Source organism: Chionomys nivalis, chromosome 26, assembly GCF_950005125.1.
Source record: "Chionomys nivalis chromosome 26, mChiNiv1.1, whole genome shotgun sequence".
Lineage (NCBI taxonomy): Eukaryota > Metazoa > Chordata > Mammalia > Rodentia > Cricetidae > Chionomys > Chionomys nivalis.
The window spans coordinates 3679382-3694388 of NC_080111.1; the positions used below are offsets into that span (position 1 = coordinate 3679382).

Here is a 15007-nt window from a genome sequence, read left to right on the forward strand (position 1 = left end):
GAGGCCGTATTCACTGCTGATGGGGCTGTAAGTCAGTGTAACCACCATGGAAATCAGTATGGAACATCTAAGATCAGAACTAACTTAAGACTCAGTTGTTCACACCTGTGTATGGAATCTACCCGGAAGTCAATCAGCAGATAAAGAAAAGTACCATATATATATATATACATGATAGCGTTTTACTCTGCTATAAAGAAGAATGAAATTATGTTATTTGCAGGATCTTAGATGGAACAGAATATCATGCTATGAAGTAATTTAGACCCACAGAAACAAGTCTTCTCTCTCATGTGCTTAGAAACTGCAAAGTGTGGAAAAGAAGGAGGAAAAAGAATTGGATGAGATAGTAAGAGCATAAGGGTGACCATGATTGACATACACTGTGTGCCTGTGTGGAAGTGTCATAATGAAATGCAGATGATTGTAGTTGAGTATGGCAAGTCTGTGGTGAAATCACTCTAGAGAATAACCACCTCCTTTTCTCTAACTATGCACTCTTTCAAATGCAAAACTGATTCACCGCATCTAAGTAAGAAGAAAATCCCATCCCATTGCGTATCTCTTCCCATGCCTCCTTTATGGTAAACTGAAAAGCACAAAAAGGGATTTTTTATTCCTATAGCCTTAAAAAAGGTTTGTATATTTTGGGGTGTCTTGGAGTATGGCTCTTTTATGCTTGCAAAGTATTTGTTAGGCATTGTGTTGAATCACCAGTATTGCACATAAAAATAAATAAAGCTTTTTATATAACCTTTCTTGATAAAATTTCCTTATCAAATTATGATTTATAGATATCTCACCTCTTCTGGGTTAAATTTTACTTCATTGATGGTGCTCTTTTTTTTTTTTTTTTTGATTTTTCGAGACAAGGTTTCTCTGTGGCTTTGGAATGGTGCTCTTTATAGCACTCAAAATTTTAGGAGTTTTGATGAAGTCCTGTTTATCCAGCTCTTGTTAGTATTGTTTCTTTGTTATGTGGCTTTTGGGGGATAGTTTGTTCATTTTGGGTGTTTTCTAGACAGGGTTTCTCTGTGTGTAGCTCTGGCTATCCTGGAACTAGCTCTGTAGACCAGGCTGGCCTCGAACTCAGAGATCCACCTGCCTCTGCCTCCTGAGTGCTGGGATTAAAGGCTGAACCACCACCGTCCAGGTGTTCTGTATATTTTTAAAGCCTAACTTTTACAACATTGCCTAATTCAAAGTCATGAAAATTTCTACCTTCATATTTTAATTTTTCATTAGAACTCTATTATTTTAGCCTCCGTATTTAGAGCTCTAATCTATTTTGAGTTAACTTTTTTATATGTCTTGAAAATTCAGCTTCATTCTTTTACATGGAAATATCTAGTTAGCCTTGTGTGTAACCTACATGTGTGTTTGTTGTTTCTCCTTGTAGGCCCCGGCACAGTGTTTACCAGGGCAGTGGCAGTGGGGGGTTCCCCAGGTAAATGTCAACCTACAGTGTCTGATTTAAAGTCTTTCTTTTCACTGTACTTCAGTTAAAAAAAAAAAAAAACCCTCTGAACACTAAAGTCATGATAAGTAGGCTTCCCTTCCTCCTCTATTTCTAACCGTATTTCCTGTAACTGCGGGGCTCTCTGTCCTCCTTTGTAACATGCAAGAAGTGACATTTCCTGCAATTACCTCAGAACTCCCTCTGGATGTAATGATGGTAGAACCTTGTAAGTTTTCTTCTATGATGTTTGGGCCCATGAAATGAGATTATATTAGTGGGAAAGGTTTTATAAAGGCATGATATATAAACAAAAAATAATTGTTACTTTCTTTTTTAAAAAAATATTTATTTATTCATTATGTATACAATATTCTGTCTGTATATGCCTACAGGCCAGAAGAGGGCACCAGACCCCATTTCCGATGGTTGTGAACCACCATGTGGTTGCTGGGAATTGAACTCAGGACCTTTGGAAGAGCAGGCAATGCTCTTAACCTCTGAGCCATCTCTCCAGCCCAATAATTGTTACTTTCGTTATTGTTGGAAATGTTGCCATTTTTCTAGCTTCATTTCAGATTTTGCTTTAGTTTATCTCAAATAAAATAAATAAAAACAGGCTGAGTATTCATTATCTGAAACTATTGAGACCAAAACTGTTTTAATATTTTGGAATTTGGGAATTTTTACATAGCTATTATTGGATGAACACGCCTAACCCAAAATCCTCTCTAAATAATGACACCTCAAAGGTGTTCAACCTGTACTCTTTTTTCCATTTTTTTCTTTTTTTTTTTTTTTTTTTCTTTTCGGTTTTTTTTCGAGACAGGGTTTCTCTGTGGTTTTGGAGCCTGTCCTGGAACTAGCTCTTGTAGACCAGGCTGGTCTCGAACTCAAAGAGATTCACCTGCCTCTGCCTCCCGAGTGCTGGGATTAAAGGCGTGCACCACCACCGCCCGTCTCCATTTTTTTCTTAGAGATTCTATACTACCAAGAAAATTATCTAGTGGCATTTTCTTACAGCTAAGTCCAAAAATTGACAGTAGGCACTTACACCAAATTAAATATGATAGGCCATATTACTATAACTTTTAGTGAGATTAGTATATCTACAATTATCTATTTGTATATGAGACTCTGAGGCACAATAAACATTCAGTACTTGCCATTAATAAAGTTACTTAATAACACCTATATACCTGAAATGTATGAGAACTCTGATTTCCTAGTCTGTTTCTAAGATAATTCTATACTATCCTTGAAAATTAATTTTTGAAAAATATGCAACAATTTTTTTTTTCATTTTAGGGTCTTTTTGACTTAGCACACTGTTCATATTTGAATAACGAGGACCGTTTTGTGTTTTAGTCCCCTGCCTCTTCTGCTCCATTCTTATATCTGCAGCCGTCGGAGGTTATTTATCAGCCAGTAGAAATCGCACAAGATGGTGGCTGTGTTCCTCCTCCACTGTCTCTGATGGAAGCTTCCGTCCCAGAGGTACACACTCATCTTTTCCCTTGTTGGTCGTATGCTCAGTGCTAGCAATTGAACCCAGGGCCTTGTAGGCTCTAGGAAAATGCGCTTAGCTGAGGACATGCCCAGCTGTGTCGGAAAGTGAGCGGTGTAGAGCCGCCTGTATTGACATTTAGTTCTTTTTATTCGTTGAAGAGCGTCATGAAAACTGCTGGTTTTGTGTTCTCCCTGATTTGTCTGCCACTTGTGTTCTAAGAGTGTCGCTTCATCTCAGAGTTTTCAGTGATGCTCCTGAATCGCTTTCCCAGTGTCTTCTTGTTTGCTTATCAGTCCGTCTGTGTTGTTGCTAATAATTTGTCAGTTAAAAGCATATAATCTTTAAGCCAATGGAAGATTTAAAATTCTTTCTATAATAATATAAACGATTTACTACATAGGTAATTGATAATGAATTTTCAAAATTTTTTTTTGGGGGGGAGTTTTTTGGTTTGTTTGGCTTTTGGGTTTTTTGCCTTCTGGTTTGCCTAGAGGAGGGAGTAAAGTAAGAACCCTTTCACCAGAAAGGATTTCACCAGAGCCTCCTTAGGGCTCTGACCACACTCAGTTACGTCAGACCCCACCGGTGTCTGCTCGCTCCTCATCTAACCTGAAGGTTTCCTAAAGCTGCTGCTATGACTGTGCCACTAGCCCTTCCCACACTTCACAGTGCCTGTCTGTTTCCAACAGAATGTAGACTCTTATTGATAAATAATTTAATATACAGACTGTAATGGTTTGTAGTTTGAGTTTTTCACACAATTAAAACCTGCAGGACTTTTGTTGTGAATGTTATGATCAGGTTTCCTAAAAAAATAAAAACAAGTATGTTAACATATTTAATCACTTATTTCAATCACCATCAGATTTCTACCATGACTTTATTACTTACTACAGATTTCCCCATCCCGGTCTTAAAGTAAATCTGTGCTTTCTCTTCCGTAGAAGTTGAAATCAATTCACAGAAACTAGCTTAGCCTCCAGCTCCCAACATACAAATTTAAATAGGTCCTAATCCAGCCTTGCAGCTTTTATATTTATTTGATAACTTTTTCTTGTCCAAGGTTGTTTGTATCTGTTGTGATCTGGAAGCCTTCACAGGGCATCCTGTGGTCCATTCTTCCTCTCAGAGGTCTCGGGGCATCCTGTGGTCCATTCTTCCTCAAGGGTCTCAGGGCATCCTGTGGTCCATTCTTCCTTCTTGTATTGGAGTCAGTCTCTCCATTGGTTCAGAGCTTCACCACTTTACTGTGATTGTTAAGGGAATTATTTAACTTTCACAATCTTGTTCTCATAATGAGTTTATTCGTAGAAGTGAAGGCAGCAAGAAACCATATTGCAGTTTTAAATATTAAAGCCGTTTGATGCAAAATTCTTTGAGAGTAACTATTATCTTTTTACATTCGTCCCCAGATCCCCTAATTCTCTTCTACCTTTCAAAACTGAGATTCTTGAAAAGATAGGCTATATTCAGTTTTTATAATGTTCAGCGCCATTTTATTCCAAACTGTTGAAGTCTGCTTCATTATCTTGCTGCATAAGCTGCCTTTAAGAAGGCTCCTTAACGACGTCCTAATCACTAAACACTTTCCTTCCTTTTAGTCTTACTTAACCTTTCACGAACACCATTCGGATTCCGTGATCTGTCCTACACCTGTTTACACAGCACTGCCCTCTCGTGGAATTCCTTTTCCAGCTTTTATTTCCCTTTGGAAGCTGACTTTTGCTACCCATCATTTCATGTTTGGTTCTCCATTCTTTCACCCTTCATACTCAGTCTGATGTTATCCAATCCATATCTCTAATGTCAGTGTCAGTACCTGAGATAATAGTCACTGTCTTCCTATAGCAATTGAGCCCCTGGAAGACGAGCAAATAGAGATGCACTGTAAGTGTAAACTAGATGACAGGTTTTTAAGACACGGTGTTAAAAATGTTTACAAATTCAGGAATTGAATAATTAGTATATTTTAGATAATATTTTTAATGTGCTGATCTAAATAAACTTACTTCATTACCCACTCATCTGTTGGCTGCTAACCAGGCTGATTCATTTCTTGTCTACTCTGAGTAGACCAACAATAAAATGGGTGTGCAATTATTTCTGTGTGCGATATAGACTCTCTTGGCTACATGTCCGGGGTTGGCGTAGCTAAGTCTTACAGTAGTTATTTCTGGTTTTTTTTTTGGGGGGGGGGACCTTTATACTGGTTTACACAGTGATAGTTTACACTACCACCAACAGTACAAGGTCCCTCTCTCCCCTCACCCTTACCTGTGCTGATAAATATTTTAGTATACTTTTACATTATTTGCCCTCTGTTTATTGCTCTCCTGTCTGATTTCCCCCCCTTTAGTATATCATGTTCTTTCCCGCCTATCAAAAAACCTAAGTAGGTCTCCCAAAAGAGGTGTCTTACGTAGGCTGTCCCTCACTGTGTCCCCAGGTCTTTAAATCAGACATCAGTGCCACTGGGAAATTTTTCTTGACCATCCTCCCCAATTTTCATAAGCATAATTTTTTAGTACTTTTTGAGTGTTCATTATTCCCCATGCATCATACACATGACTCACAGGACATGGGATGATTTAGAGTAGTGTCTGTTTCTTAATCAGACTGTAAGTTCATTAAACATAGTGAATGGGTTTTTGTATGTGCCAAAAGGTGTATCACATAGAAAGTACTGAATGAATACTTTAATAGATGAAAGTAATATTTGTTTTTGTCTCTCCTCTCCTCGCATTTCCTCACTGCCTCTGTAACAGCCGTACTCTGACCATGGAGTCCAAGCAGCATACCACCAGGTCTATGCTTCCAGCGCCATTATGCCTGCACCTGTGATGCAGCCTGAGCCAATTAAAGTAAGGAGTTCATTTTGAGTTTTTTTCAGTTTTCTGCCATTATGCTCTGGGCATTTTTTATCCCAACTCTGATCTAAAAAGTACAGAATTAGTGAATCATTTTATATGGAGGAAATAAATTCTTAATTAACTATAATTCCTATTAACAAATTTTGAAATGTTATAAATCATTCATGGTCAAAATGTTTTATTTGTTCTGATACAGAGATACATAAACTTAAGTGTATCCTTTTAACTATTTTAAGTGTCTTTAATTATATATTCACAGCACTTCCAACCTTGTCCATTACCACCAATAGAAACTCTCTTTTCATTACACAATCAGTCCTCCTTCCTTTTGTCCTCTCTCTGAAGTCCCTGATAACCTTTAGTTTAGTTCTTATATGTAATTTTCATGTTCTGGATATGGCATATGGGGTCATGTGTCAGTGACACATAGTCTTTCTGGATACAACCCATGGGGTCATGTGTGAATATACATAGTCTTTCTGGATACGACCCATGGGGTCATGTGTGAATATACATAGTCTTTCTGGATACGACCCATGGGGTCATGTGTGAATATACATAGTCTTTCTGGATACAGCACGTGGGGTCATGTGTAAATATACATAGTCTTTCTGGATACAACCCGTGGGGTCATGTGTGAATATACATAGTCTTTCTGGATACAGCACGTGGGGTCATGTGTGAATATACATAGTCTTTCTGGATACGACCCATGGGGTCATGTGTGAATATACATAATCTTTCTGGATACAGCACGTGGGGTCATGTGTGAATATACATAGTCTTTCTGGATACAGCACGTGGGGTCATGTGTGAATATACATAGTCTTTCTGGATACAGCACATGGGGTCATGTGTGAATATACATAGTCTTTCTGGATACAGCACGTGGGGTCATGTGTGAATATACATGGTCTTTCTGGATACAGCACGTGGGGTCATGTGTGAATATACATAGTCTTTCTGGATACAGCACATGGGGTCATGTGTGAATATACATAGTCTTTCTGGATATGACCCATGAGGTCATGTGTGAATATACATAGTCTTTCTGGATACGCCACGTGGGGTCATGTGTGAATATACATAGTCTTTCTGGATACGACCCATGGGGTCATGTGTGAATATACATAGTCTTTCTGGATACAGCACGTGGGGTCATGTCTGAATATACATATAGGGAGATGTAGGGAGATGGACCAGCTGGCCATCCCACTTTACGTTTAAGAACATACTTGTGTTCTCTGAATCAGAGTCAGGCCTAAGACTAGTACATCACTCAGTTATAGCTGATCCAGTTAGGTTCGTGTGTACCTTCTCTGTATTTTGGTTGTCAGCTATGAAGCAAGAGGTTTTCTTCCTTTGTCACTGGGTTTCTTAGTGGGGCTCAGGATCATCATGTCAGGGAAATGGACTTCGTCATAGTGAAGAATTTCAGATTGATGAACTAACTGTTTTGGGGGTTATACAAATTTTTTGTCCATTTTATTTAGTGGAATAAGGAAGTATACTCTGCAGTAAATAAAAGAAAATAGCTCTTTTATGCTCATATGTATGACTTTGATCCATCAAATGTGTTGACTGCCATATCAAAGAGCCTGTCTGTCCCTTCATGCCCCAGCCCTGTCCCTACCCAGTAACCACAGCGGCCATGACTGTGCACTTGGTTTCCTGTGCATTAGACTGTGATGTGAAAGAAGTCCCCAGTCTGACCCACCTCTAGAGGCCTTGTACTCAGTATTGTCAGAAAATATAGAACAGACTTCCCCGTATGCTACCATCACCAGTTGCTGGTGTGTGTGCGCACGATGGATTGGAGATAACTGTCCAGGAGGAAGGAAGAAGAGGGAGTCAGAATGATTGAAATTATGGCTTAAATAATTCAGACGGAGACAGCTAGTGGTGCAAATAATATTCTCCTCAAGTGTGATTCCCCGTGAAGAGTGCACATTTCTAAGTTGTCTTCAGTCTCTAAGTAGGTATGTCCAAAACTATAAATTAGGTAGACAAGAATTACTCTTGTTGAACATTGAAAAAATAAATAAATTTTCAAATGTAAAATCATAACGCAGGACTACTGTATAAGAAGTTTAATGCTTCCTTTTGTGTTTCAGTAAAAGGTAGAGTTTGCAATGTATTTTATACCCAGATTTTTGGTGCTGTCAGTCACTGATCTCATGGCCTCATACATTTTGGCAAGTACTCTACCACCAAAGTACTATAGCCAGAAATTTTAGGTGGAGTCCCCTATGCATTAGATAATTAATTGTTCTTCAATGATTTGGTGTCTCTCAGTAGAAAACTGCGTCTGTCTCTGGACAGAAACTCCACTTGTACTTCCTTAGTTGTGTAGAACGTCATTATGCTTCACTGTGCAGACTCTACAGAAGATTGTCCACTTTTGTTTGAACCTCGTTTGTATTATAGACGTAGAAATCTCAGTATACAAATGTTACATTATTAGAAACACCTCTTTTATAAAACATACTGAAGCAAATGGACAGTTAAACCTGCACAGTTGATCAGTGGGAACTGTGCTAATGTAATTTCTATTGCTAGGTAAGATACCCTGGGCAAGAGGAACTTTAAAGAGAAATTGGTTTATTGGGCTTACAATTCCAGCTTATAGCCGTCATTTCAGGAACTCCAACAGCTTGTCAGATCATACCCCCAGTTAGAAACACAGAGACAATAAATACAGCCTTGCATGCTGTTTCCTTAGTACCCCTGCCCAGGGAATGATGCAGCCCAGAGTAGGCTGGATAAGTTAGCAATCACAATTCCCACAAACATGTCCGAAGGTCAGCCTGATCTAGGCTATCTCTGACTGAGAATCCCTTCTCAGCAACTTAAGATACTTGAAGCTGGCATGTAAAACCATCACAGGTACTAAGTCATACTTGGGAATGAAAGTTCTGATGGACCATTGCACAGGGTTTAACTGTGGGTCACAGAGGAATATGCTATATTTTTTTTAAGTCAGAGGAAAAAACTATATACTTTTACCGTTTTTAAAAAGGGGGGAAATGTGGACTAGAGAGATAGGTGGTTGAGGGCACATACCGCTCTTATGGAGGATCCCATTTCCAGTACCCACATTGGTGGCTCTTTGGGAAGAGTATAATTTGGAAGTAAATTGGAATAGGATTTGACTGCCACAGATGCTTCCCTCTGTCTTGGAATAGCCACACACCTAAAAACTGCAGTACCACTATGTTCTTCCTTTTATCTCTTTTACTGCCTTTATTATTTCTTATAAGTTAGTTTAGAGGCTAAAGTTGACTTCTATTCAGCTGCTCCTGAGCATAGAGGAAGACAATAAAGTGTTATGCTATAGAGACACAGACTGGAGGAAAACTGTCGTCTGTAGCTTCTTCTGAGACAAGAAGAGTATAAAAATGACAGTGCTCCCCAGGTCAGACAGTGCTCCCTCAGTCATGCAGCACATGTCTCACTCAGAACTGTTCAGTAGCAACTGTGTAGTTAACACTAGAAATGCTGGATTCCATGTGCATAACAGTTCCTTGTTTATGAACACCTAAGACAGTAAAGAGGGTCATAGTCTTCAGAAACCAGTATGTCCGAATTGTCAACTGGAAGTAAATAAAAAAATGTTTTTGTTGCTTACACATAACATAGTAAAGGCAGGTGCATAGCTGCTCCTCAATTTGCAAAGTTGTACCCAAGATGAAAATATCAGGGTTGGAGTGATAGTGAGCAGTTACTGCTGCTCTTGCAGAGGACTCGAGGGTTTAGTTGCCAGCACTCACATGGTGGCTCACAACCATCTACAGCTCCAGTCCCAGGGAATCTGACACCTTTTCCTGACCACTGTGGGCACCGGGTGTACACATATATACATACATACAGAACACTCATACACATAAAATAAAACATAAATATTTTGGAAAGTAACAATCAAATGTAAATCAAAATTATATTTAATTCACCTCACCTATCAAATCTCATAGCATAGCAACTCAGTACACTGAAGAGTATGAGTGTGTACTCGTGATTGCGTGGCTTACAGGCAGGTGTGCCCAGCATTACAGATATCATGCTACATACTGAGTCCAGAAAAAAAATCAAAGTTCCAAACTAGAACTATGACCTTTGCACCATCTCAGATCAAAATATCCTCAGTCAAAGCACTGTAGCTTGGGTTCTGTCAATATATACCAGGTTCCTCAGACGCTCTAAAATAACTGGGGAAGTAAATATTTAATTACATGCAGAATTTGCTTGCTGCCATTAAGATAATGTGTAGTTTCTCATTTTGTTGTCTTTACTCTTCCTAACATGTTGAAATTAAATCTAAGATGGCTCCACCTGAACTTTAGATCCCTTGTTATATTTTGAAATATTAATGGTGATGAACTTAAAAAAAAAAGACCTATATACTGTCTTCAAATATCTTTGTAGCAAGAAGGAATGCCATATTGATTTTGTTGATATCAATCCTCCAATTAATTACATTTAATCTCTGAGTTCAAGGAAAATAACTACCAAGATTCTACATTGAGGTTTTTTGTTTGTTTGTTTTTTTGGGGTTTTTTTTTTTTTTTTGGTTTTTCGAGACAGGGTTTCTCTGTGGCTTTGGAGCCTGTCCTGGAACTAGCTCTTGTAGACCAGGCTGGTCTCGAACTCACAGAGATCCGCCTGCCTCTGCCTCCTGAGTGCTGGGATTAAAGGTGTGCGCCACCACCGTCCGGCTACATTGAGGTTTTTTATATTATTTTTCCACGTGTGGGTGTTTTGCCTCCATGTATGTATGTGCACCAGTTGTGTACCTGGTGCCTCAAAGGTCAGAAGAGGGCATTGGATCCCTGGATCAGATGGTTGTGAGCCACCATGTGGGTGCTGGGGATTGATTAAGTCCAGGTCCTCTGCGAGAGCAACAAGTGCTCTTAACCACTGAGCCAACTCTCTAGCCTTGTACATTGAATTTTATTGTGGTTGAAAGACAGACACAGTCCTCAAGAGTCTGCAGACAGAGTGCATGGCAGCTTACTCTGCTTCCCTTATAGTCTCTGTATGATATAGTCTCAGACTTTTCATGTGACCAGTGATTGCAAAGAACAATTTGATTTTTAACAACAAAAAGAAAACTTTATTTTTGGCTTGATATAAGTTTCATGGTTTCAGAGGTTTCTATCCATAATCTGGGCTCCACTAATTCTAAAGCAGTACTGAGGCAGATATCACAGTGTACCAGAAGTGGAGAATACAAGATAGAGAGCACTGGCACACCCGCGGTGATCCGGTCCTTCTGGCCTGGCCTTACCTACCAAGGTTTCCAGAGCCTGCTAAAATAGTGCCGCTACTAAGAACCAAACTTTCCAGAACGTGCCTGTGTGGGACATTTCATATTCAAACTGTACGGTTTTGCCCCTGGACTCCAAAGACCACATCTGTTTGATAACAGTGTTTTTAGTCCAGCTAAAACACAAAAGTGTGTTTAGTCCATCTCTAAGAATGTCCATAACCTTAACACTTGCAACATTGTCCAAAAGTTAGGTCAACAGTCTCTTCTAATACTCCAGGCAGGCTCTGTGGATAGCAGTCAGTTGGTAGCGTGCCTGCATGTGATGGACATGCCTAGCATCTAACAGCGGTGAACTCCACTTCTCTGGTACTGGTCTCTTCTGGGTCATACTTTTTGTCAATATGGGGAAATATCCTCCACGTCAATGGAGGAAGGACATATTTTGGCTCTTGGTTTCGGCATATTCAGCCTGGCTCTGTTGTTCCTGCACAGACCATTCACCTCATGGTGAATGGGAACAGAAAACGAGAAAGGGGGCCCTGTGACAAAATGTACCCTAAATCCCTAGTAACCTAACCTCTTTTCAACCAGGCGTCACCTTCCAAAGTTTGCAGAGCCTCCCAAAATAGTGCCACAAACTGGAGACCTTCAACAGAAAGCCTGAGAGGGAAGATAGCTCATATTCAAACTATAGCATAATTTTAGGTATTTCCTTTATGTTTTTAAAAAATACTCTAAGAATAATCTGACAGCCTCAGTGGACTGCTGAAAGAGCACATGACGTGGATGCATGAAAATAGTTAAACACCTCCACTGCTGTCTCTAATCCCAGCACTTGAGAAGTCAGGCTAGGAGAATCACAAGTCATAGGCGGCGTGGGGTACATAGCCGCCCCTGTCTAAGGAAATGAACTTCTGCATTACAGTCACGTTGTTTTACTTGTGACAAACGCTTATAAGAATTTCTTTAATTACATCTAATCCTCTTTTTGTTGTTGTTGGTTGTTGTTCACGGTGCTGGGGACCAAAACTAGGGCCTTGAGCTTGCTGGACAAGTATTTGACCCCTTAGCTAAGGCCTGGGCTTCTTCGTCTTCTGCATTCTAAGCTAATACTTTGACCCTTCACAGCGCACAGGGGAAGTTATTCAGACGATAGAAACAATGATAGAGGCCACTGATGAGAAAGAATAGCAAACACATGTGAACAGTGATTCACTGCAGTGAATAAGGGCAGAGTCCACAACAAACACTCCAGCAAATGGAGCTTTCTGTGTGAAACAGTAATCATTACAGTTAACAGGTCAAATTTGGTGTCTGGTGTGTGATGGCAGTTGGCTTGTAGTCCCAGGACTCAAGCCGAGGCAGGAGGATTGTGTGCCCAGCATTCACCCAAGCTACAGTGTCTCAAAGATACCCTTGATAGTATTAGGAAGAATGAAATCCTGTTACTTGTGACATGTGTGAGACCTGAAAATAGCTATGTGAAGTAACCCAGGCCCAGACCTGAGGGCAACGTGGTGTCACTCTGGGGAGATCAGAAGGCAGAGTGGTGGTCACCAGCCTTGGGCTAAGTGGGGTAAGGAGTTGTTAACGGCACCCGGTGATGGCAGGAGAGAGACTGCTGTACATGGCAGGCACGAACTGTACACTCAAGCTAAAAGTCAATATTTTGAAAGTTTTTACCACAAAGAAATGTTAACCCTTAGAGAAGATAAATGTGCTCAAACATTACACAGTGCATGAAAAATCACAAGAGATTAATACATACAATTTTCATTGTTCATGTGATGTTTAAAAATAAATTTTATTTTGGTTGTGAACCTAGCCTTTCTCTTCAGTCATCTCTTCAACCCAAAAATACATTTTAAAAATTTAGTACTTCATAGGAATCTCATGCTTTTGAAATATTTAGATTTTTTGATCCATCTTTATATAATAAGTCATAAGATACAAGCTTAACTTACAAACAATGTACACAAGAATTGATCTTATATGACTAAGTATATATCTAGGTACCTCTGAGGGTTTTTTTTTTGTCTCAGAGCATTATTTTTAATAGCTTTTTCATTTCTCAGGATTTCTAGTATCTCTGACATTGACTTTGATCAAGGGAAATAACAGTTTTTATGATCAGTACTTATTTCCTCAACTCAGAGCTTCCTTAGTCCAGTCTTCTCTGACAGCTGTACCATAAGCTGGACGGCTTAAGCAACACGTGTTGATTTCTCAGTTTTGGAAGCTGGGAAATGCAGGTACCTGAGATGCAAGTGTCTGTCTTCTCATTGTACCCTTGCACAGTGGTTCCCAACCTTCCTATGCTATGACACTTTGATACGGCCGTGCTGTGGGGACCCAACCATAAAATTATTTCATGGCTACTTTATAATGGTAACTTTGATACTGTTCTAATTGCAATATAAATATCTGATATGCAGAATATCCAATATGCAGGATAACCGATATGCAGGGTATCTTATATTCAGAATATCTGATACGTGGGATGTCCGATGTGCGAGGTATCTGACATGCCACTTCCAAAGGGTCACAACCCACAGGTTGAGAAGCTGCTTACAAGATAGAAGAACGGAGAGAATGAAAGCAAGCTCCCTTTTATTCTTTTTTTACATTTTTACATTTATTTGTTTATAATGCGTGAACATGTGTGGGTGCACACATTTCTAGATCTCAAAAGGAAGACCATGCACTACTTTCCTTTGTGTCTAGGCTATCTTTCTCAACATGATGAGTTCCAAGTTCCACACACATTGCTAATAACAGGATTTTATTATTTTAAAAGTACTTTTAATACTTCCAAGAATGTTTTTGAGACAGTATCTAATTATGTAGCTCAAGCTAGTCTTGAGCCTGCAGGCGTACACACGTTTTTATTGTTGTCTTTGTCTAGTTCATAAGAGCACACTGACTCTTACTCCTGTCTAACTATAACTAAGCCCCACTGATCAGCACTTCTCTATCGGTCCTTCTCCTGCTGTCACTGTGACCAAGGAATCTTTAGGAGAAAGCATTTAACTGGGGGCTTGCTTACAGTTTCAGAGTCTGCGGTCATCATGGCAGGGAGCACAGCTGCAGGCAGAAGTGGGGTGGAGCAGCTCCTGGGAGCTGATGTCCTCACTCTCTAACTGGAGACCAGATCTTACATTCTCACGAGAAAGATCACACCAACTCTTCCAAGTTGGTGACCACCATTCTACCCGCAACTCCTGTGGGACTTGGCCTGTAGAATATAAATGTATGACCTTTGGGTTAACACACTGTCAGGGTAATTCATCTTCTTCAAGCCTAATATGAAGTATGTATTGAGTGTATTTCTGGGTTTTGCTAATCTGTTTTTAGTTTAATGTGGATTATTGGATCAAACACCTATGGGCTATTCTAATACTTGATTTACTATAAATTCTTACTATCCAAAATAACTATCTGAGGTGGAAGAGCAGTAAAAATTAAAATCAGTTATTAAGTAGATACAACTGAAAATCATATTAAGTGAATTGGGCAATTTTAGAAAGACAGATACTTTGTCTTCTCTCATTTGTAGTTCCTAGATTTTATGCAGATACATAAAAGCATGTATGTTTATATGATATAAAATGAAATTAAACCTGTTTAAACAGATGGGACTAACATTAGGGTGGAGGGCTGAGAATTAAAGAAGAAATGGGGCTATAAATGGGGATATGTTCAACATACATATATATATACAGATGCAAAAAGTTAAATAAAAAATTCTTGTTAACTACTGTGGAGGATTATATATGAGCTGATGAGACAGTCTAATTTTTAAGTTCCTTTCGAAGGATATCTACCTATCATATAGCACATCTGTTTTTCATATGAAATTATATGCTTCCATTCTTGGTCTGAGCATTTTCTCTGCATTCTGAGTC

General features: G+C 39.3%; 1 protein-coding gene across 1 annotated transcript in view; it reads left to right on the top strand.

Annotated features, from left to right (window-relative positions):
• The window catches only part of Boll (boule homolog, RNA binding protein), a 62648-nt gene that overhangs the window by 31014 nt on the left and 16627 nt on the right, over positions 1-15007 (top strand). The window contains exons 8-10 of the mRNA XM_057758787.1: positions 1400-1447; positions 2825-2953; positions 5732-5827. Of these exons, the coding sequence (XP_057614770.1) occupies positions 1400-1447; positions 2825-2953; positions 5732-5827 (273 nt within the window). The remainder of the gene's footprint in view (positions 1-1399; positions 1448-2824; positions 2954-5731; positions 5828-15007) is intronic.